Here is a 25,474-nt window from a genome sequence, read left to right as displayed (position 1 = left end):
TATCAGAAGCTTCTAAAGCCATGACTTCATTTTCTGGAATTTTCCAAGCTGTTTAAAGGCACAGTCAAATTAGTGTATGACCCACTGGAATTGTGATACAGTTAATTATAAGTGAAATAATCTGTCTGTAAACAATTGTTGGAAAAATTACTTGTGTCATGTACAAAGTAGATGTCCTAACCGACTTGCCAAAACTATAGTTTGTTAACAAGAAATTTGTGGAGTGGTTGAAAAACGAGTGTTAATAACTCCAACCTAAGTGTATTTAAACTTCCGACTGACAAGCTGCATCCCTGTCTCCCCCACGGCCCATGGAAAGAAATAGGTGTGTTTTTTGCCAATTCTAACCCCACACTGTATACATTGATTTTATAATGTTGAATGTTTTTCTCCCAACACTGCTTTCCATCAACTTGTATAGCAGACCCTCATGCTCAAATTGAGTCAAAAGCTTTTTTGAAATCAATAAAGCATGAGAAGACTTTGCCTTTGTTTTGGTTTGTTTGTTTGTCAATTAGGGTGTGGAGGGTGGTCTATCGTACGATAATTTGGTTGAATTTGGTTGAATTTGACCTTTGCTCAGTACATTGTTTTCACTGATGAAATGTACGAGTCTTCTGTTAATGATAATGCAGAGGATTTCTCCAAGGTTGCTGTTGCTCTTGACACATATCCCACGGTAGTCTTTCTCTCTCTCCCTCCAGTCTCATCCTTGCGTCCGGCCTGTCAGCAGCTATATAACATGTTTCATCCAGCGGACCCCTCTGCCTCCCGCCTGGAGCCCCTTCTAGAGAAGAGGTTTCACCAGCTGCCCCCCTTCTGTGTCCCCCGATACCAACGCTTCCCTCTGGGGGACGGACACTCGGCTCTGCTGGGTGAGGATTGATACACACACACACCAGAAGTATTTATTTATGTCTCTCCTCCAAAAGCAAGCACTCAATTGGCTGTGTGGTTTGCTTTCCATGTCCATATGCTGTCATGGTAGCGCATCTGTGTGCATGTGTTATCAGATATAATGTACTGTGCTTTACGTCCGTCCAGTCAGTCTTATTTTGTTTTATTTTTAAATTGAACCTTTATTTAACTAGGCAAGTCAGTTAAGAACAAATTCTTATTTTACAATGGTGGCCTACCCCGTCCAAACTCTCCCCTAACCCAGATGATGCTGGGCCAATTGTGCGCCGTTCTATAGGACTCAGCAGTTATTACGCATTGAACTGGTCTGTAGTCTATTACATACGTTTATTTCTGCCTCTCTGTCCCATGTCTCTTCTGCCTCCCCTGTCCCCATCTCTCTCCCCTGTGTCTCCCCCCTCTCCACATCTCTCCGTCTCCCTCTTGCCCATCTCTCTATCTTCCCCTCCCCATTCCCCAGTGGAGACTATGCAGAGTAACCCCCATCTCCTGTTGGAGTCAGTACCCCTGTCAGTACCCCTGCGTTACCAGGAGGGGGGCGTCAGTGAGACTTCCATCCCCGTCCCTGTACTCAACTGGCCCCAACAGGCCGCACAGCTCAACGACAGTGTGTACCCTTTCTCTGTCTCTGTCTGTCTGTCTGCTGCCCTGTCCGCTCTCTGTTTGTCTGTCTGTCTGTCTCACTTTCTCTCTCTCTGCATTTCATTTGTATTTGTAAAAAAGTTTTATACAAATACAATTAAATTGATTGTTTGATCAATCCACTTCTCTCTCCCTCCTCCCTCTCGCTCTCTCTGTCACACACACACTTTCTCTCCCGTGTCTCCCTCCCTCCATAGCTGACGTGCTCCACTCCCACTGTGGTGTGTTTGTGGACAGCCAGTACCCGTCCTCCCCGCTGACCGGACCCCCCCACCCCAGGGGCCTCCGTAGGTCCAGCGAGGCCAGCATCGCCAGCCAGGTGTCAGGCATGGCCGACTCATACACCGCCTCTAACATCGCCAACAGTCAGTACTGGACTTTATACTGTTTGATTTATCTGTCTTTTTTGCATTTAACAGCAGTGTCTGTGGCTCAGGGAGATGACAACATACATTCTCGGACATTTTTCACACACTGTTTTGTCGTTCTTCACCCCTTGATTCCTCCGTAGCTACTAAATGCCAAAGCAGCCCGTCTAAGAAGCTGGGTCTCCTTTCCCAGCTAGCGCTTCCTAAACTCCCCTCGAGAAGCCCCTCTCCGCGGGCCAGGAAGAAGATCCGACCCTTCCTCTCTCTCGGACGCACCGACTCAGACCAGGGTGACGATGACGTCACCGCTGACGTCACTGCCTCTGATGTCTCCTCAGACTTGCCGTCTGACATCACCGACACGAACTCTGACCCCCCGTCGCCAGACACGCTGATGAACGTAGAGCAAGGTAGTCTGGGTACTGTGGTTTGAATCCTGTGTGACCCCCCTCCCCCAGGACTACTCCCATCTGTGTGCCTTGTCGTTGGTCTCCTTCAAGCTACAGCTGAACCACTGCAGTACTACAGCTTTTCTCCCTTCTCTTCTCCTCTACAGATTGTACCCTATATGTACTGCAGTGCTTCCCAAACAGGAGTTATGCCAATGTCCTCAATCAAGGACCCAGTCTTTAGCTGGGATAGAAAAGAGGGACCACCATTTGGGAATCACTGATCTTGTGTATGTCCCTCCTCAAATCAAAACTGTCCCTCTGCTCCAGTTCAATCTGCCCCTGAAACGCCATTCTACTCCAGTGTGGACCTGTGACTTTCCGTCTGTACTATAGAGCCTCTCCCCTGGACTGTAAATCTCTGGATGAGCACACTTCCCTCTACTGTGGAACCCCTTTTTGTCTGGAACTGTCATTGACCAGAAATACACATCGACGTCTTTTACAACCATGTCGTCTTTTCCCTACTGTGATTATGTGTCAGACTTCTCTCTCTCTCTTTCTGTCTCTCTCTCTCTGCTCCCTCTCTTCAGTTGCATCTCGGTGGTGGGGCAGTAAGCGGATGGACTTTGCCCTGTACTGTCCTGATGCCCTCACAGCCTTCCCCACTGTAGCCCTGCCTCACCTCTTCCATGCGTCGTACTGGGAGTCCACTGACGTCGTCTCCTTCCTACTCAGACAGGTATGACTGCTTATGAATGCCATGTGAATGCTTATGAATGTTCATAGACCTCTTCCACACATCATATTGGAAGTACACTCACAATGCCTCCTTCCTACTCCGAGAGGTAAGAGCATATGAATATTAGTAGCCAAATATAAAGGCATAGCCTCCTATTGGGCTGGTGAATGGCCATGTAATCATTCCTGTCTGTTCCTCCAGGTGATGAGGCATGAGAACTCGAGTGTTCTGGAGCTGGACGGTAAAGAGGTGACCGAGTTCAAGCCCTCTAAACCCAGAGAGAAGTGGATCCGCAAGAGGACCCACGTCAAGATCAGGGTGAGGACAGACCGCTTCCTAACCCCCTTTTTTTAGGCTTTCTGTCGGCAAGTTGCAGAAGTACTGACCGCAGTAAACGTGTGTGTGTGTAGAACGTGACGGCCAACCACCGCGTGAACGATGCTGTGTTCTCTGAGGACGGAACACAGCTGGTGATGGGACGCTTCATGTATGGCCCTCTGGACATGGTCACCCTCACTGGAGAGAAGGTAAAGCCATACTCATTGACGCCAACTTGTCTTGTGGAACAAACTTCAGTTCTGCAACTGAGAAATACTTGCATGCAGCTCAATATTTGAGCATAATGTATAGTTTGTCAATGAAACACATGGGCAAGTCAGTCATTATTTTATATAATATACCGACGTGTTCTGATACTGTTATCTGTAACCGCCTCTTGTTGTCTCCCAGATTGACATCCACATCATGACCCAGCCCCCCTCAGGAGAGTGGGTGTACTTTGACACCGAGCTGACCAATAGCAGCGGACGCATCTCTTATGTCATCCCAGAGAGCAAAAGGCTGGGCATTGGAGTTTATCCTGTCAAACTGGTCGTCAGGTAGGTTATGGGTTGAAACCCTTTTAAATATCTGATTAGCTTGTTTTTCGGGGTGTTTTTGAGTAGGAGAACAAGCGTTGAATTATGTGTTCCACTTTGCCACACATTCTCCCTCCCCTCCCCCCGTTTCTCCTCCCTCTCTCAGGGGTGACCATACATTTGCGGACAGCTACCTGACGGTGTTGCCGCGGGGAACAGACTTTGTAGTGTTCAGTATCGACGGCTCGTTTGCTGCCAGCGTGTCCATCATGGGCAGCGACCCCAAGGTCAGGGCTGGAGCTGTGGACGTGGTCAGGTAGGAACACGATGGGTCTTATTCTATCTTGATTTGTATTTGATGTACTGTTATGTTCCTGAACAGGAGTAACACTAGCTAATGTGGCATACAAGTTGTGAATCAGCAAATGAATAACTTAATAGATAGATAATACACCAGACTCTTTGGGGTGTCACCTGTTCACCCACAGCCTGTTCTTACTCTCTCTCTCTCCCTTCAGACACTGGCAGGACCTGGGCTATCTGATAGTGTATGTGACGGGTCGTCCAGACATGCAGAAGCAGCGTGTGGTGGCCTGGCTGTCTCAACATAACTTCCCTCATGGAATAGTGTCCTTCTGTGACGGCCTGGTCCACGACCCCCTCAGACACAAGGCCAACTTCCTCAAGTCCCTCATCTGTGAGGTAAGGGGGGGTAGAGATGAGGGTGTAGGGGTTAGGGTATGGCTTGGGTTGTGGTAGGGTAAGTGTGTTGTTTGGGGTGGGTTGGGGTAAGGGGACTTAGGGTTTTTAAGTTAAATTTCTACAGTCAAAATACACTACATAGCTCGTCGAACATTTCATTCTAAAATCAGGGGCATTAATATGGAGTTGGATCCCCCTTTTATGCTATAACAGCCTCCACTGTTCTGGGAAGGTTTTCCACTAGATGTTGGAACATTTCTGCGGAACTTGCTTCCATTCAGCCACAAGAGCATTAGTGAGATCGGGCATTGATGTTGGGCACTTAGGCCTGGCTTGCAGTCGGCGTTCAAAATTCATCCCAAGGGTGTTCGATGGGGTTGAAGTCAGGGCTCTGTGCAGGCCAGTCAAGTTCTTCCACACCGATCTCGACAAACCATTTCTGGATGGACCTCGCTTCGTGCATGGGGCATTCCCAAACTGTTGCCACAAAGTTGGAAGCACAGAATCGTCTAGAATGTCATTGTATGCTGTAGCGTTAAGATTTCCCTTCACTGGAACTAAGGAGCCTGAACCATGAAAAACAGCCCCAGACCATTATTCCTCCTCCACCAAACTTTACAATTGGCACTATGCATTGGGGCAGGTAGTGTTCTCCTGGCATCTGCCAAACCCAGATCCGTCTGTCGGACTTCCAGATGGTGAAGTGTGATTCATCACTCCAGAGAACGTGTTTCACTGCTCTAGAGTCCAATGGCGGCGAGCTTTACACCACTCCACTCGAAGCTTGGCATTGCGCATGGTGATCTTAGGCTTGGCAGTTCAGATCTCGGTAATGAGTGTTGCAACCGAGGACAGACGATTTGTACGCGCTACGCAGACGATTTGTTCAAGCTGTGACCTACCACTTCGCGGCTGAGCCATTGTTGCTCCTGGACGTTTCCACTTCACAATAACAGCACTTAGTTGACCGGTGCAGCAGGGCATAAATTTGACAAACTGACATGTTGGAAAGGTGCCATCCTATGACGGTGCCACGTTGAGTCACTGAGGGGTGTCCGCATACCTTTGTGTATATATATATATATAGTGTAACAACAATACTGTTTCTAACAGTCCATTCCTCTGTGTATGTGTGTGCAGGCCCATATGAAGATATTTGCCGCGTACGGCTCTACTAAGGATATCACAGTGTACTCCTCCTTAGGCCTGCCCCCATCACACATCTACATAGTGGGACGGCCCACCAAGAAGATGTCCAGCCAGTGTCAGGTACCAAACTAGCTGGTAGAAAGTGCACTGTCGCCAACAACAAGTTATCAATTAAAGTGTTGAAATGCTTAACTTCCAACTTCAACTCATAAATAGATAGAATGCGCAAATGCGTTCTTATAGATGGATAGTTTAGTAGATGAGGGGATGAGCTGATCTCGTCTCCATTCCTACCCCCCCCCTTTTTCCTCTTTCTCGATCTCTCCCTCCTCTTTGTCAGTTCATCCCAGACGGCTATGCGTCCCATCTGTCCCAGCTGGAGTACAGTCAGAGGTCTCGTCCTGCCAAGACCGCCAGTGCCCGTATTGTTCTCCGTAAGGGAAGCTTCGGACTGGGCGCCGCCGGGGGGGACTACCTCCGCAAGCGCAACCACATCCTGCGCTCCATCAACTCAACTGGGGGGGCGGGCTCTAGCTCCCCTGGCCAACCAGGGCGCACGGAACGCACGCTGAGCCAATGCGAGGTGGAGAGGGAGAGAGCAGGAGCGGGGACCCAGAGGAGTATGAGTATAGCAGCTGGGTGTTGGGGCCGCACCGGGAGCACCAAGGAGGGGTCAGGAGGATTACTCAGCCCAAAATAGGACTCACCAGACTGGGCTACAGGGGGGAGGGGACCCTGCCTGACTCTACCTAGAGCACTATGATCTTTGGACTGGCCCTGAGAGAAACATGGAAGAAGTATGTTTAAGAGAGAGTTAGAGAAAGGAAAGGATGGGATGAAAGAAGGATAAGGTTTACTGAGGGGCGGAAAGTGAGAGGGAGGAGGTGAAAGGAGAGGGAAGGAAAAGGGCAAAGAGGGTGAGCAAGAGGAAGAAGCAGGGTCTATTGGGAAATGGATATGAAAGGAATAGAGAGAGAAGAGATTGTTTGAGTGAAAAGTAAAGCCAGAAAGATGGGAGGTGCTCTGACTTTGCTGTAAAGAATCAAATGACATTTCTACTGTAGCATTAGAGTCTCACAGTCAAGACTTTTATATAACCTACCTTGGCCACTAAAAGAAAATAACTGGAAAATAAAATAAATTAAAACTAAAAACAAACGATCGTAAGCCTTAATCGTCACCCCCTGAGGGCCTGGAGTGCCTACCCTTGTCTGAGTAATGGTTGAATGTACTCTCTCTACCTAGAGGACAATGGGAATTCACACACATACAAACACCCCAGCTCAGGACAGGCCCGGACATTGGAGCCACAAAAATAAGACTCAAATGGTGATCTGGAGGTCAGGGGGGGTCAGTCTGTAGCCATGGCAACAAGTCAACAACGTCATCTGTTTTTATCCCTCTATCCGCTGAGATACACCTCCTTCCTTCCTTCCCTCTAACACCGCTGTGTCTGGCAATAAGAAACGAGTCCCCTCACACTGCCAAGAGATGCACCACTACCCTATTGAAAGAGAGAGGGAAGAGGAGAAGCAAGAGGAAGAGGGTTGGAAGGAAAGAGGGTGGATACAGAGAGAGATGCAAGACAAAAGGGAGGGAGGGGAAAGGTTATGGATGAGATGGACAATTTCCTCTAGTCTATTCCTGGGCCATTTCTCTACTTTTATCAGTGTGGTACTACACAGCGATTTCTACCGTTGACCTTAGCTCAGCTCCAGTCCTTTTCACTCCGTAACAGAGTAGCTACTGTACTGTACCACGTCTTTCAGTATGGCCTGTGGGCCATCCCAGGCCTTAAACCCCAATGACACATTTATAAAGTCAGACTCTGAAGGATCCCAGGACTGAGCTAGACAAGGCTTGTCATAACAGTAGACATTAGTGACACTTTTTAAACGCTGAACAAACAGAACACAGCAGCAATCCCTTTACCAGACCATCTGCTTGCAATACCTCTGAGACACCAGTGGGGGAGCAGTGTCTTTCTCTGTTTTCCAAAAGCATGATGCTGTTGGTATTCATTCAGTTCATCCTGCGGCCCCTCTTAGCTATCAACCTCTGTCATTACACACCATTCAGTGACACTCCAGTGGACTTCCCTATGATGCTCAGAGCTCTTTCCTCCTTGAGGGATGTGATGAATGCTATTCATTGGACATTACTACATTTCGGTCTGGAATACTGAAAGTGATCTAGGCTTTTCACAGTGATTTAAGCTTTTCAGCGAACCCTCACTATTCAAAGGACAGAAGCGGGACTTTTCCTGATTCCTAACAAACAGACGAGAACAGGCGATGAGGTCACAGGAAGAAGGGTTGTAACGTTCTGAGAGCAGACAGGATGGCCAGACCTCCTCAGAGGCAGGAAGACATGCGTTGATTCCACTTTATTTCACGGTTTCCCTATCCTGTTTTCTTTTTTACCTGGTTTTTACCTAATAATAACCACCATCTGATACCAAGTTGTTTCCAATTGTGATTCATTATCTGAAGTACCAGAGAATATACAATGTTATTACTTAGCAAATACCAGCTGGTATCGGACTATAAAATAAAGGGTTACTAATGCTTTCACTAAAGCTATGGCAACCTGTACAGAGAATTGTAGATGAACACCTAACTCTCATACTACCTGTTATCTAATACCTGGCACCTACTGTGTGGTTAAGGTATTATCATTGTATTCAATTATATCCCCATTACTAATCACCCAAAGCCAACAATCTCTCTCTCTAGCGGCTGTAGTATCTCAACCTGTTCAACCTCGTTGTTGTTTTTTGCACTAGTTTATGTTGGAGAATCGTGTTACCGTCTCATGTCGCTACATATTGTTACCTTTTTGTAGTGCATGACATAAAAACGATTCATTATTGCAGGGTATATGTGCTGCAGTAGTATGCACACTCGTGTACATTTATTCAATGTCAGGATTACTGAATAATGTAAAATAACGTGCCAAAAAACGAAACAGTTGTTGGTTGTGGGAAGCTAATGTACCAGGCTGTATCCCACCGTTTCTTTGTATTGTGAGAAGAGTCGGGGCTTGCCATTGAGAGCATGACGGCGTGGCTTTAGCTGAAAAGGCACGTGTTCTATACTGTATTTTAACAATGTCAATCAGATTACATCTGATTTGTAGATCTTTTTGAATCCAATATATTGTCCACATCTAAGGGACATAATGGCTAGCTGTATAGGATGTGGTTATGGTTGTTACTTATAACTTGAGAGCTTGGAAGCTCTAGCATATTGTTTTGATTCTAGGGACATGCTACTATTGCCAACGTGTATTTATTGCAACCTGTTATGACACCACTCAAGCGCAGTAGCATAGGTGATGATTGTTAGTTAAAGCAATAGTTCACTTCAAAATCAACTTTTTTTTTTGTCAGACATTGATCAGACCTATTAAAAAAAGGTTGTAACGTCAAGTCTCTGTCCCACACCATTGGTTGTGTAGATCCAGCTGCATAAGGTCACTTTTGAGGTTTGACCAAGTCGTACAAACTTTGATCTTTCAGTGAACTACGACTTTAATGAAGGATGTAGACTAGAGCTGTAGGTGACTATCTGGAAGGCACTAGGGAAGGTATTGGATACAGCCATACTGTTTCCCCTCTGGCCTGTGGTCTGGTGATGATGAGCTGAATGTCCTCCTGCTACAGGCTTGGAGAGCCCAGACTGTACATGATCCATGGATATGTCTGTCTGTCTGTCTGTGTAGATACTGTAAAAATGATACTGTATATGTAGGAATATAATGGTTGAGAGGTATTTATTTACGCAACATGAGTTTAATTTCTATTATGGATCTTTCAGGTGAACAATATTTGAATATGTAGCGTTTTGTTTATGACGAGAACCAACAGTCAGTGGAAGGTGTGTATTTTCTTTGCCAATATTATTGTTTCAGTCGCAGGGTAGCATAACCACAACAAGGCACAGACAGAGACAATCTATCGAACATGCACGAGTATAGACAACATTAACAACATCCACTCTCCCACCCCTTCACACTTCTGCTGTCCTTTTACAAAGGTTAACTGTTAAAGGTTAAATTATTTTATAGTGAAAACAAAACTATTTTTCAAACCGGACCATTTTACAAAGCCTTTGCAAAATACTGTATTGCTTCCTATCTTCTGTGAAGGCCGATTTTTCCCCCTTCAGAATGAAGAAATGTTTGATTGTGAATATGTCAATGAACCTTTTATTTTACCTGTAATATGTGGTGTTCAAAATAATTCAGACTGGGTTAGCCATCAATATTGTATACAGTAGTTATATATCAATTATGTTAACCACTAACCCTTATAGTATGTCTTGAAATGTAAATGTATTCGAGAATATTAGAATTATTGCCACTTTAGTAGCAGTCTTGCATGTACTGTACTATTAGATGCCAGTTTTACACTCAGTACAGAACATGTTTTCTACTTTATGGGGCCACGTGTGTGACTGAAGAGTTATTATAGTTCAATGCCTTGTAGATATGTAAAGGATAAATAATCAACAAAGGGCTATGCGTTCTATGGAAAATATTGAAGATATTTCCAGAGAACGCATAGAGGCCCGAGTTGATTATCCTTTTTATACCATGGCTATAATTGGAACACATTTGCCACTGAGAATGTGTTCATTTGTTTACTAGATAGCTACAACAGTTGCCTTGGTAAACAAACAGACTTGCTAGTTTAGCTAACCAAACCCTAGATCAAACCATCAGTGCTAGCTTGCTATTATGAAAATGTAATTCAACAATGCCAATAATGTTTTTAATTCGACTTTTGCTTTGAAAAGCAGCTCAAACATAGAGCATGTAAGAATTAACTATAGCCATTGAATTCTACCGTGCTGATATACCCTGTATTATAGGGAAATAATGCATGCTCTAGAATGCCCTTCAAGCCAATCAGAAACAAGTATTCAACAACGCCATGGATAAGTCCCAGTCGGTATTAAATAGTATTACATTCTTGTTGTCTGCTTGTTTAAGTCAATTACAAAACTACATTTGAGAAAAGTACAACATGCCTATAGATTGCTTTTCAACATCGCCTGCTCCCGAGCATTTTCTACTTAGAAATACGTAATATTGTAAGGCTTCCCTCACGCGCCTTTTCATGACGGTGCTAGGAGGCGATGACTGAGTGCTAGCTAGCTACCGACCGGAACATTAAGCTAGCCAAGACCAACAACATAAACAAACGGAAAACATTTAATCACAGGTAAGACATTTAGTATAGTCCGTTTGTAACTCCACTCACTACTTATAGCTGTATCGTCCGTTTGTTTGTGTTGTTGGTCTTGGCTAGCTTAATGTTCCAGTCGGTATCTAGCTAGCTAGCACACTACTCGTCTGGCTGTTAGTGCTGTTATGAAAAGGGGCATGAGGGAAGCCCTACAATATTACACTTTTCTAAGTTGTGAAAATACTTGGGAGCATTCAATGTTGAAAAGTAATCTTTAGGCATGCTGTACTTTTCTTAAATGTAGTTTTGTAATTGACTAAAACAAGTAGACAAAGACAAAATTGTGTTTGAAAAAGGTTACGTTTTTGCTGTGAGCCAATGGCGTAACCAAGGTGATGGTTGGATTGTTTTCCCCCTAGGCGGACGGGGCCGCGACGTTCTATCTAATACCGACTAGGAGTATAAACAGGTATAACGAGAACTATATAACAATGTGTTCAGTCGGTTCTGTGCTAACGTTCCACTCCTCCACTCCTTGCCATGGATGTGGCAACGAGTGTATTGCACAAACAGAATGCATTTCAGGCTGACAATGTGTACCCACGGTGTAATTAACACTGTACCTGCTTATGTAGCTGCCATGTAAATACATAGATTTCTGAACATTTTGTTCATATACTGTAAAGTGGGACCAATATATTTAGCTACATACAGTATACATAAAATGTATGTCATTTACTCAAGCATTAGTAATATAAAATGTATACAAGCTTTACTTGATTATTTCCATGAACAGATTGGGAATGTTTTGTATTAGTACAATGCAGTTATGATTATCATAGCACTGTAAATATACATATACAGCGCATTCGGGAAGTACTTTTTCCATATTTTGTTACGTTACAGCCTTGTTCTAAAAATGATCTAAAATCAATCTACACACAATAGAAATTGTTGCAAATGTATTAACATTTAAAAAAAAAACTGAAATGTAAAATGTACAAAAGTATTCAGACCCTTTACTCAGTACTTTGTTGAAGCACCTTTGAGAGCGATAACAGCTTGAGTCTTCATTGGGTATGAAGCTTCACACACCTGTATTTGGGGAGTTTCTCCCATTCTTCTCTGGAGATCCTCTTAAGCTCTGTCAGGTTGGATGGGGTGTGTCACTGCACAGCTATTTTCAGATCTCTCCAGAGATGTTTGATCGGGTTCAAGTCTGGGCCACTCAAGGACATCAGAGACTTGTCCCAAAGCCACTCCTGCGTTGACTTGGCTGTGTTGTCTGAGGTACTGAGCGCTCTGGAGTAGGTTTTAATCAAAGATCTCTCTGTACTTTGCTACGTTCATCTTTCCCTCGATCCTGACTAGCCTCCCAGTCCCTGCCACTGAAAAACATCCCCACAGCATCATGCTGCCACCACCATGCTTAATTAACCTTAGGGATGGTATTGACCAGGTAATGAGCGGTGCCTGGTTTTCTCCAGACGTGTCTCTTTTTGAAATTTTATTTTTTAACCTTTATTTAACTAGGCATGTCAGTTAAGAACAAATTCTTATTTTCAATGACGACCTAGGAACAGTGGGTTAACTGCCTTGTTCAGGGACAGAACGACAGATTTGTACCTTGTCAGCTCAGGGATTTGAACTTGCAACCTTTCGGTTACTAGTCCAACGCTCTAACCACTAGGCTACCCTGCCGCATTCAAGCCAAAGAGTTCAATCTTGGTTTAATCAGACCAGAGAATCTTGTTTCTCATGGTCTGAGAGTCTTTAGGTGCCTTTTGGCAAATTCCAAGCGGGCTGTCTTGTGCCTTTTACTGAGGAGTGGCTTCCGTCTGGCCACTCTACCATAAAGGCCTGATTTGTGGAGTGCTGCAGAGATGGTTGTCCTTCTGGAAGGTTCTCCCATCTCCACAGAGGAACTCTGGAGCTCTGTCAGAGTGACCATCGGGTTCTTGGTCACCTCCCTGACCAAGGCCCTTCTCCCCCGATTGCTCAGTTTGCCTGGGCAGCCAGCTCAAGGAAGAGTCTTGGTGCTTCCAAACTTCTTCCATTTAAGAATGATGGAGGCCTCTTTGTTCTTGGGGACCTTCAATGCTGCAGAAACTGTTTGGTACCCTTCCCTTTGACCCAATCCTGTCTCGGACAATTAGTTTGACCTCATGCCTTAGTTTTTGCTCTGACATGCACTTTCAACTGTGGGACCTTATATAAACAGGTGTGTGCCTTTCAAAATAATGTCCAATCAATTCAATTTACCACAGTTGGACTCCAATCAAGTTGTAGAAACATCAAGGGTGATCAATGGAAACAGGATGCACCTGAGCTCAATTTCAAGTCTCATAGCAAAGGTATTTATGTTTGTTATTTTTCATAAATTTGCAAAAAACTCTAAAAACCTGTTTTCGCTTTCTCATTATGGGGTATTGTGTGTAGATTGAGGATTTTTTAAATTAAATTCTATCAATTTTTGGCTGTAACGTAACAAAATGTGAAAAAGGTCAAGGGGTCTGAATACTTTCCAAATGCACTGTGTGTGTGGTATGTGTGTATTGTTCGAGGTGGCAATAATTTAAGTACATTTTGAGTATATGCAGTTTATTTGACATAAGTGCATAATCATAGAATTAATATTTGAATTTGAAGGCATGTACATAAATTAAATAGTGTTCTGTACCTCTTACAATCTCACCCATTTCCCTTTGTATTTTGTAGCAGGTCTGGATTTCAAATAGGCATTATTAAAGAAGTCTGTAGGAAGTATACTTATGTAATTGATGTGGCACTCTTATTCAAAACACCACCAACATCAGAATTGCTTCTTTGGGTAGTTTTGATACCAAGTTTAGTTTTCAAAACAAGGAGTGGGTACAATGTTTAGATATGTATGAACAGTTCCTTTTGACTTTTTCAAAATGTTGTTGTGTTACAAAGTGGTATTAAAATTGATTTAAATGTCTTTTTTTTGTCAACGATCTACACAAAATACTCTGTCAAAGTGAAAGAAAACACTAATATATCTAAATTACATAAGTATTCAACCCCCTGAGTCAATACATGTTTGAATCATCTTTGCCAGTGATTACAGTCATGCTGGTTAAGTCTCTAAGAGATTTACACACCTGGATTGTGCAACATTTGCCCATTTATTCTTTAAGCACTGTCAAATTGGTTGTTGATCGTTGCTCGACCACCATTTTCAGGTCTTGCCATAAGATTTTCAAGTAGCTTTAAGTCCAACTGTAACTCAGCCGCTCAGGAACAGTCACTGTCTTCTTGGTAAGCAACTCGAGTGTAGATTTGGCCTTGTGTTTTAGGTTATTGTCTTACTGAAAGGTGAATTAATTTCCCCGTGTCTGTTGGAAAGTAGACTGAACCAGGTTTTCCTCTAGGATTTTGCCGGTGCTCAGCTCCATTCCATACATTTTTTATCCTGAAAAACTCCCCAGTCCTTAATGATTACAAGCATAACCATAACATGATGCAGCCACCACTATGCTTAAAAATATGGAGAGTGGTACTCAGTAATGTATTGGATTTTCCCTAAACATAACACTTTGTATTCAGGACAAAAAGTGAATTGCTTTGCTACATTTTTTGCATTATTACTTTAGTGCCTTATTCTGTACAGGCTTCCTTCTTTTCACTCTGTCAATTAGGTAAGTATTGTGGAGTAACTACAATGTTGTTGATTCATCCTCAGTTGTCTCCTATCATAGCCGTTAAACTCGAACTTTTTTAAAGTCACCATTGGCTCCCTGAGTGGTTTCCTTTCTCTCCGGCAACTGAGTTAGGAAGGACACCTGTATCTTTGTAGTGACTGGGTGTATTGATACACCATCCAAAGTATAGTTAATAACTTCACCATGCTCAAAGGAATGTTCAATGTCGGTTTATTTTTCTCCCATCTACCAATAGGTGCCTTTCTTTGAGAGACATTGGAAAACCTCCCTGGTCTTTGTGGTTGAACCTGTGTTTGAAATTCACTGCTTGACTTTACAGATAATTGAATGTGTGAGGTACAGAGATGAGGTAGTCATTCAACAATCATGTTAAAGACTATTATTGCACACAGGGTGACTTGTTAAGCAAATGTTTACTCCTGAACTTATTTAGGCTTGCCATAACAAAGGTTTTAAATACTTATTGACTCAAGACATTTCAGCTTTACATTTTTTATGAATTTGTAAAAAATTTGAAAAACATCATTCCACTTTGATATTATGGGGTATTGTGTGCATGCCAGCGCCAAAACATCTCAATTTAATCAATTTTAAATTCAGGTTGTAACACAACAAAATGTGGAAAAAGTCAAAGGGTGTGAATACTTTCTGAAGGCACTGTAGTTCCCTCACTGTTCCATATCTCTCTCTCTCTCTCTCTCGCTCTGGATCATAGGTCATTTTACCCTTCCTGGGTGAGAGCTCAATGTATTATTGTCTGTACTGTGGAATAAATACAATTGGACAATAACATATCTGCACTTGTACTTTTGTGTTTTCAATACGTTTTAAATTACATGGCAATAGTAGATTATATGATGAAATTGGGTAAAATTGAATGGGATTATTGTAGTCCTTTTGTAGAACCACTTTATAACCTGTAACATCTAGGCAGTTAAGAGTTGAATGCTTTGCTCACATTGAACAACAATGTTTAACATACTTGCCAAAAATTAAGTGTATAAACCGGATTTGATTAAATAGGGGCCTAGATGTGAACAAACACACACCTTCCATAGGTCCTCCAAATAACAATATGGTCATCATCGCAAATGACACCGCCCTTCGATTGTGATCTGTCTCTTAAGTTTTCTTCCGCATCTCTCCTATATAAGTCGTTTGGTAATACCTATTTAATTGTTTCTAGATGACAGTCAAGTGAATTATTCATGCAACCGTGAAAGCTCGCTACTAAAGTCTGCAATATTTTCTTGATAGGTAAGTGTTTTTCTTCAAGGAGATAAATACTATATCATCAGATTATATGACAGATTATTAGTTTGACTTTGAACCTACTATTTCAATTTAATATTGGAAAATGTTAAGTGTACAAACTCTGAAAAGATAATGACATTGAAATAATCCTTTATTTAATTTAAGGGTTAATAAAGTTCAAAGATCAAGGTTAAAAATTTGAATAAACTGGACACAGAAATCCTGCTACGCCCTCAGCTCCAAACATCAAACAGGCAAAGCGTCAAAATACAGGATGACAATGATGCTCGTCGGATGTGGCGGGGCTTGCAAACTATTATGGATTACAAAGGGAAACCCATCCGCGAGCTGCCCAGTGACACGAGCTTACCAGATGAGCTAAATGCCTTCTATGCTCGCTTCGAGGCCTAAATGACTCCCACCCCGTAGCAATCACATCTGTAGCCATGAAATGCTTTGAAAAGCTGGTCATGGCTCACATCAACACCATCATCCAAGGAACCCTGGACCCACTCCAATTCGCATACCGCCCCAACAGATCCACAAATGACACAATCTCTTTTGCACTATTCCTTTCCCATTGGACAAAAGGAACACCTACATGAGAATGCTGTTCATTAACTACAGTTCAGCGTTCAACACCATAGTGCCCTCCAAGATCATCACTTAGCTAAGGACTCTGGGACTGAACATCTACTGCAACTGGATCCTGGACATCCTGATGGGTCGCCCCCAGGTGGTGAAGGTAGGCAACAACACATCCGCCACGCTGATCCTCAACACAGGTCCCCTCAGGGGCGTGTGTTTAGTCCCCTTCAGTACTCCCTGTTCACCCACGACTGCGTGGTCATGCACAACTCCAACACAATCATTGTTTGCAGATGACACGATGGGTGGTAGGCCTGATCACCGACTACGATGAGACCGCCTATAGGGAGGAGGTCAGAACCACTGCCAGGACAACAACCTCTCCATCAACGTGGGCAATACAAAGGAGATGATCGTGAACTACAGGAAAAGGAGGGCCAAGCATGCCTCCATTCATATCGACGGGACTGTAGTTGAGCGGGTCGAGAGCTTCAAGTTCCTTGGTGTCCACATTACTAAGGACTTATCATGTACCAAACACACCAAGACAGTCGTGAAGAGGGCTATACAAAGCCTAGTCCCCCTTAGGAGGCTGAAAATATTTGGCATGTCCTCAGATCCTCAAAAGGTTCTACTGCTGCACCATCGAGAGCATCCTGACTGGTAGCATCACCGCTTGGTATAGCAACTGCTCGGCATCCGGCTGCAAGGCGCTACAGAGGGTAGTGCGTAATGCTCAGTACATCACTGGGGTCAAGCTTCCTGCCATCCAGGACCTCAATACCAGCAGGTGTCAGAGGGAGGCCCTAAAAATGGTCAAAGACTCCAGCCACCCAAGTCATAAACTGTTTTCTCTGCTACCACATGGAAGCGGTACTGAATCGCCAAGTCTGGGACCAAAAGGCTCCTTAACAGCTTCTACCCCCAAGTCATAATACTGCTGAACAGTTAATAAAATTGCTACCCTGAATATTTACATTGACCCCTTTATTTTATTATTATTTATTCTTATGTTTTGTACTGAGTCTTGCACAATCTCGATGTACACTCACTGGACTCTAATCACACACTCTCACATACTACACTGATAGTCTAACACACACATACACACACACACGAATATTTACGACACACACACACACACATACATTCACATTCCTTCACACTCTTCACATACGCTGCTGCTACTCTGTTTATTATCTATGCATAAGTCACTTTACCCCTACCTACATGTACATATTACATCGACTAACCCGTACCCCTGCACAGTGACTCCGTACCGGTACCTCTTGTATATAGCATCGTTATTGTTATTTTATTGTGTTACTATTTTTCCTTTAGTTTATTTAGCAACTTTTTGTTTGTTTGTTTAACTCTGCACTGTTGGTTAAGGGCTCGTAAGTAAGCATTTCACGATAATGTCTACACATGTTGTGTTCGGTGCATGTGACAAATAACATTTGATTTTAAATCATAATGTGGAATAAGGTAAAGATCAGTCTGTGTTCCAGTACACTCTTAGAAAATAGGGTTCCAAAAGGGTTCTTCGGCTGTCCCTATAGGAGAACCCTTTTTAGTTCCATGGAGAACACTTTTTGGTTCCATAAAGAACCCTTTTGGGTCCCATTATAGAGCCCTCTGTGGAAAGGGTCTGACCTGGAACTAAAAAGGTTCTTCAAAGGGTTCTCCTATGGACAGGGGAAGAACCCTTTTAGGTTCCAGAGAGCACTTTTTTTTCTAAGAATGTAATAACAAACACTTTTAATTAATTATTGAATTAATAATTAATATGTAACAACATGTTTATACTGTTATCCAGTGTATTCTTTTGACCTCACCCTCTCACCTTCCCCCCCTACTCACAAGGCAGGCAATACGCTTGACCTCATCTTTACTAGATGCTGTTCTTCCACTAATCTCATTGCAACTCCCCTCCAAGTCTCCGACCACTACCTTGTATCCTTTTCCCTCTCGCTCTCATCTAACACTTCCCACACTGCCCCTACTCGGATGGTATCGCGCCGTCCCAACCTTCGCTCTTCTCCCCCGTACTCTCTCCTCTTCCATCCTATCATCTCTTCCCTCTGCTCAAAACCTCTCCAACCTATCTCCTGATTCCTGCCTCCTCAACCCTCCTCTCCTCCCTTTCTGCATCCTTTGACTCTCTATGTCCCCTATCTCCAGCCGGCTCGTCCTCCCCTCCTGCTCCGTGGCCTCGACGACTCATTGCGAGCTCACAGAACAGGGGCTCCGGCAGCCGAGCGGAAATGGAGGAAAACTCGCCTCCCTGCGGACCTGGCATCCTTCACTCCCTCCTCTCTTACATTCTCCTCTTCTGTCTCGCTGCTTAAAGCCACTTTCTACCACTCTAAATTCCAAGCATCTGCCTCTAACCCTGAAGCTCTTTGCACCTTCTCCTCCCTTCCTGAATCCTCCTCCCCCTCCCCCCCCTCCTCCTCTCTGCTGATGACTTCGTCAACCATTTGAAAAGAAGGTCGACGAAATCAGATCCTCGTTTGCTAAGTCAAACGACACCGCTGGTTCTGCCTCACACTGCCCTACCCTGTGCTTTGACCTCTTTCTCCCCTCTCTCTCCAGATGAATCTCGCGTCTTGTGACGGCCGGCCCCAACAACCTGCCCGCTTGACCCTACCCCTCCTCTTCTCCAGACCATTTCCGGAGACCTTCTCCTTACCTCACCTGCCTCATCAACTCATCCTTGACCGCTGGCTTCGTCCTTCCGTCTTCAAGAGAGCGAGATGTGCACCCCTTCTGAAAAAAACCTACACTCGATCCCTCCGATGTCAACAACTACAGACCAGTATCCCTTCTTTCTTTTCTCTCCAAAACTCTGAACGTGCCGTCCTTGGCCAGCTCTCTGCTATCTCTCTCAGAATGACCTTCTTGATCCAAACAGTCAGGTTTCAAGACTAGTCATTCAACTGAGACTGCTCTTCTCTGTGTCACGGAGGCGCTCCGCACTGCCTAAAGCAACTCTCTCTCCTCTGCTCCATCCTTCTAGACCTATCGGCTGCCTTTTGATACTGTGAACCATCAGATCCTCCTCTCCACCCTCTCGAGCTGGCATCTCCGCGCGGCCCACCTTGGATTGCTCCTACCTGACAGGTCGCTCCTACCAGTGCGTGCGAGAATCTTCTCCGCACCACGTGCTCTCACCACTGTGTCCCCAGGGCTCTGTTCTAGGCCCTCTCCTATTCTCGCTATTACACCAAGTCACTTGGCTCTGTCATATCCTCACATGGTTCTCTCCTATCATTGCTATGCAGACGACACACAATTAATCTTCTCCTTTCCCCCTCTGATAACCAGGTGGTGAATCGCATCTCTGCATGTCTGGCAGACATATCAGTGTGGATGACGGATCACCACCTCAAGCTGAACCTCGGCAGACGGAGCTGCTCTTCCTCCCGGGAAGACTGCCCGTTCCATGATCTCGCCATCACGGTTGACAACTCCATTGTGTCCTCCTCCCAGAGTCTGTAAGAACCTTGCGTGATCCTGGACAACACCCTGTCGTTCTCAACTAACATCAAGGCGGTGACCCGTTCCGTAGGATCATGCTCTACAACATTCGCAGAGTACGACCCTGCCTCACGCAGGAAGCGGCGCAGGTCCTAATCCAGGCACTTGTCATCTCCCGTCTGGATACTGAACTCGCTGTTGGCTGGGCTCCCTGCTGTGCCATAAACCCCTACAACTCATCCAGAACGCCGCAGCCCGTCTGGTGTTCAACTTTCCCAAGTCTCTCACGTCCCCCGCTCTCCGCTCTCTCCACTGGCTTCCAGTTGAAGCTCGCATCCGCTACAAGACCATGTGCTTGCCTACGGAGCGTGAGGGAACGGCACCTCCGTACCTTCAGGCCTGATCAGGCCCTACACCCAAACAAGGGCACTGCGTTCATCCACCTCTGCCTGCTCGCCTCCCTACCTCTGAGGAAGTACAGTTCCCGCTCAGCCCAGTCAAACTGTTCGCTGCTCTGGCACCCCAATGGTGGAACAAACTCCCTCACGACGCCAGGTCAGCGGAGTCAATCACCACCTTCCGGAGACACCTGAAACCCACCCTCTTTAAGGAATACTAGGATAGGATAAAGTAATCCTTCTAACCCCCCCCCCCTTAAAAGAGTAGAGCACTATTTAAATGGTGTTCCACTGGATATCATAAGGTGAATGCACCAATTTGTAAGTCGCTCTGGATAAGAGCGTCTGCTAAATGACTTAAATGTATAGTAATGTTATTAAGAGCAACATTTATGTAAAGTAATACCTATGAAAACAATAGTGTTCCTGCAGCTGTGCTGCTACTCTGTATAAAAAGTGAATTATAAAGAAACTAACTCTGCAATATCTCTGTTCTTCAGCACATCTCATTTCCATCAGTTTGACAACTAGGTAAAGACACTCAATGATCAGAAGTGAAGGAATTTCAACATGACCAAATAGAGTGCATCAGAGGTATGTATCCCTCAACAGAGGCTGTCATGTTATTTTCAGATCAGTCCCAATTGAAAAAGAAAATACCAAGGAATTTAACACCTAACATTGAATTTAGTCACACCAGACAATATTTTTTCTTAGATTGAAGAGGAAGAAATGCCTGCTTGTCATCTTGAACTGCCAGATGGGATCAGTGACTGGACTAAATATCATGTGAAACAATGGGCTCTGGGAGAGCTTAAGATAGACCCTGAATGTCAAAATATCCTGTACATAAGAAAAACGTTAATGGTGCTTTTTTTTAAATACAGCACCTATTGAAATATGGGATGATGTTTCATCAAGCAAACTTGATCATTCAAAAGAGAAATGAATGAGTTCAGGCTATGCAATCCATACTCTTTTCACCGACATCATGATGCCCACAGTTACAAATCTGACTTTGTCCTGAATGTAACAGAGTCCGATGCATTGAACTTTATAGAGCCCTGCCCTGATTATAACGCATTTATCAACACAGATAAAGGAACAGAAGAGGAGAAAATTCCAAAGTTTACTGATGAAGTTGTTTGTTTTGTGGCAGACTGTATGAACAGCCGCACAACTGGCACCATACATTTTGGTGTGGGTCCCGGATTACCGCGGCATGGGCAAATTTGGGGAGTTTGAGTCAGGGACAAAGATACTTTTGTGAACAATCTGCCTTGTGCCATTGAGGGACATTTTGAGAAAGAACATATTGAAGCAGCCAAGAAAGGTATCAAGACACCCAGGTTTGTAAAGGTTCTCAACCCCAATATGACATTATCAGAAAACTACTGACACTGTGGAGAAAATATTCACCGTGTCAATAACGTGGACAAAAGTATGAGAAAGAAAAAGGCCAATATGAAGAATAAGGACAATGATGCAGGGGAATGTTTATACATTCGTAGCAGCAGGGATCTACTGCACCCCAATACCATGACAGATTATGACAGCTTTAAAAACATCCAGGCTATTAAAAATCTATCTATTCAAAGAAAAAAGGCAGAGGAGGAGTGCCTCTCTTCAGTCAAAAAAAGCATCCAGGGCTCCAGACTCAGCAATATGATAAGAGGTGAATTGCGTAAACACAGTTCACTTTCATAGCAGCCACGTTGTATTCCTTCTCGCATCTATGCGCTCTCCTCCTCTCACCTTTTCCCTTCGCTTGTGGACTTCAATGCACAACACATCAGCTGTAGAAGACCAGGCGAGAACCTTTCCAAGCCAAACCATATGATAAACGCTACACACTGCCTACATCGGTGTCACCATATTAGCTAAAGTAATGTCATAGTCAACATAGCTAATATAACTAACGTGTTAGTAAACCCGCTACAATCATGCAGTAACGTTACAGTGCACAGTCAGTAAGCAGTTTAGCAGTTACATCCAATAAATGAGTAAAATCAAAATCTTACCTTGACTTGAAAGAGTTCCAGTGGTGTGTTGGATAGTCATACCCAGCTAGCTAACATAGCATCCCTCTGTTTGAGCGGGGTGTTTGAGTAGGCTAAACTAGCTAGCAGTGTCTCTGTTACATCTTCAAGGCCTATATTCAGTCCGATCACATTTAATTGGTTATGCACATTAAAGGCAATGTTCCTGCGCTCATAGAGAGTATAACACATTCACGGTCATCGCTGCATATTTTGCTGCATATGTCACCTCAATTGGAAATTACGTTTAAATGTCAAGCGAGATATAACGCAGATCTACCGCTGATTCGATTGAATCCCGGCCTTGTATCTGCAGCCAAACGGCTGCCTAAGATAAATACATTGTTTAGACACCTTCTGGGTTGAAGTTATGAGTCACAAAGTCAATATTCCTTATTCCCACCCAGGGGATTGAGAAAATAAAATACAATGATACTTTTTTCAGATTTTTTCAGCTACTGGCATAATCTATAGGTCTATATGTACATACTGTAGGTAGGGATGAGCTATACATCTGAAGAGAAGCTTTTGAAAAGTTAAACAAAGCAAGACATTCTAATAAATAAAGCCTTGATCAATTTTCAGTACATCTGTGTTTTTGTTTATCTACAATGTAACACTTACAACAATACAATATGCAAACAATATATATATATGACTTGTGTTTATTTTACATTTAAAACATTATTTTGCAAAGTGTTAGTATGACGTACTTCCATAAACATTTCTGTAATGACAATTATTGTTGCATATGGGATGCAAAGCTTGAAAAACGGGTAACACTTTACTTGACACCAAGTACCTTTGGGTTGCACCAACATGCATTAACTCTTAAACTGAGTTAAATCAAGGTGTATCTATTAATCTTGTTGCACCAAATTTTAAACCTAGTTTTAAATTAAACCTAGTTAAATTAAATCCTTCCTCTAATATAAATTTAGTTTCACTTTAAACCTAGAACAATTTTAAGCCTGTTGCTCAGTGAATTAAAAAATATCAACTTAGATTAAAGATGAATTCTAAACGGACACTTTAGGTGGTTTAACTGATAAAATGGTAGCATATCTACTGTGGAGAGACCAGAACGAGTTCCTCAGAGAATAATTAGAGACAGGTTGAATCCTGTTGAGTTTTAACTCATTATTAGTAGGCTATTTACGTGCCCATTTTGTACAACAATTGAATTGGGGTTTATGATATGCCCAGCCTTGGTACGAATGATAATGTTATGCAACATGCTGTAAGGGGCCTGATAACGGTAACATTGTAGTGAAGTAGCACTAACGTTCGTTTTAACTTGCAGTATAGACATTGATATTTACCTGTTATTTATGCTTACTAAATATCGGTGAGTCAAGTTGTCCTTCGTCATCATAGGGGTTATGGATAGGGGCAAACTGCTGGGAAATCATCTCGCATATCTTCTGGGTCATACTGTAGGATCAATTCCCGTGGACGGAGGCCCCCCTCCGGCTCCGGTCTGAAATAGCCCCCGCCTCTCATCTGCAGCATCCTTTTTGGCTTTCGCTTGTAAGTTTTTTCCAGCACACTTTTATTCGATTTGGGTCCCTCTTCTCTTTAATCCGTGTCGATCCATTACATTTGTCGCATAAAATGGCCCAGGTGTCTTCCTTCTTTTTGACAGTGGTGTTGTCTGTCTTTTTATCCTCCAGTACGTTACTAAATTCCTCCATCAGCTCCGACAATTGTTTTTTTTCATAGGCGAAGAAATTTGAACTTCTTTGACGTGCCATGATCAGGTGGCTAGCGGACAAATAATACATGTCTAAATAACTTTAAGTAATGCCAATAATACATAATATTGTATGTGACCTATCTTAGTTTATAAACTAGGTAGCTAACGTTAGCTAACTAATTAGTTTTCTGTCTAGTATAGTACTGGCAAATAACGGATTTGATTTCAAATCAGCCAACCCATGAGAACCTTTCACGATGGAGTTGCAGTAGTTCTAACATTACATTGTTATTATTTTATCAAGGAACAGCAACTTTGTGGCCTCATTTGTCAAGTAGGCTAGCTACTTCGTTTCAACTCACGAAATACCTCATATATTGATTAGTAACATGTCACTAATCATAGTTTTAAACCGTTAATCATAGATTTACTGATCCAGATTTAAAATTAAGTGGTGCAACACATCTGATTAATTATAAACCTAGATTAGCTCCAATCCTAGATTAATTTAAACCATGTTGGCGCATCCCACCCATGGTTATAACCATGTCATAATATGTCGTAACAGCTGACAACTTGACATAACACTGTCATGACACACAAACAGCAAAAAAAGAAACGTTCTCTCACTGTCAACTGCGTTATTTTCAGCAAACTTGACGTGTAAATATTTGTATGAACATAACAAGATTCAACAACTGAGACATAAACTGAACAAGTTCCACAGACATGTGACTAAAATCAATGGAATAATGTGTCCCTGAACAAAGGGGGGGTCAAAATCAAAAGTAACAGTCAGTATCTAGTGTGGCCACCAGCTGCATTAAGTACTGCAGTGCATCTCCTCCTCATGTACTGCACCAGATTTGCCAGTTCTTGCTGTGAGATGTTACCCCACTCTTCCACCAAGGCACCTGCAAGTTCCCGTACTTTTCTGGGGGGAATGGCCCTAGCCCTCACCCTCCGATCTAACAGGTCCCAGACGTGCTCAATGAGATTGAGATCTGGGCTCTTCGCTGGCCATGGCAGAACACTGACATTCCTGTCTTGCAGGAAATCACGCACAGAACGAGCGGTATGGCTGGTGGCATTGTCATGCTGGAGGGTCATGTCAGGATGAGTCTGCAGGAAGGGTACCACATGAGGGAGGAGGATGTCTTCCCTGTAACACACATCATTGAGATTGCCTGCAATGACAACACGCTCAGTCCGATGTTGCTGTGACAGACTGCCCCAGACCATGATGGACCCTCCACCTCCAAATCGATCCCGTTCCAGAGTACAGGCCTCTGTGTAACGCTCATTCCTTCGATGAAAAACGCGAATCCGACCATCACCCCTGGTGAGACAAAACCGCTACTCGTCAGTGAAG

General features: G+C 43.6%; 1 protein-coding gene across 1 annotated transcript in view; it reads left to right on the top strand.

Annotated features, from left to right (window-relative positions):
• The window catches only part of LOC111961348 (membrane-associated phosphatidylinositol transfer protein 2-like), a 40,529-nt gene extending 26,609 nt beyond the window's left edge, over positions 1 to 13,920 (top strand). The window contains 12 exon segments of the mRNA XM_070440944.1: positions 705 to 875; positions 1,379 to 1,525; positions 1,758 to 1,925; positions 2,072 to 2,338; positions 2,911 to 3,059; positions 3,261 to 3,377; positions 3,470 to 3,586; positions 3,789 to 3,937; positions 4,083 to 4,232; positions 4,435 to 4,618; positions 5,759 to 5,887; positions 6,108 to 13,920. Of these exon segments, the coding sequence (XP_070297045.1) occupies positions 705 to 875; positions 1,379 to 1,525; positions 1,758 to 1,925; positions 2,072 to 2,338; positions 2,911 to 3,059; positions 3,261 to 3,377; positions 3,470 to 3,586; positions 3,789 to 3,937; positions 4,083 to 4,232; positions 4,435 to 4,618; positions 5,759 to 5,887; positions 6,108 to 6,467 (2,108 nt within the window). The 3' untranslated portion in view covers positions 6,468 to 13,920.
• The last annotated feature ends 11,554 nt before the right edge of the window (positions 13,921 to 25,474 follow it).

This window comes from Salvelinus sp. IW2-2015, linkage group LG4q.1:29 (assembly GCF_002910315.2).
Source record: "Salvelinus sp. IW2-2015 linkage group LG4q.1:29, ASM291031v2, whole genome shotgun sequence".
NCBI lineage: Eukaryota > Metazoa > Chordata > Actinopteri > Salmoniformes > Salmonidae > Salvelinus > Salvelinus sp. IW2-2015.
Note: the sequence above shows the minus strand (reverse complement) of the source record. Positions and strands in the feature narration are given on the sequence as shown.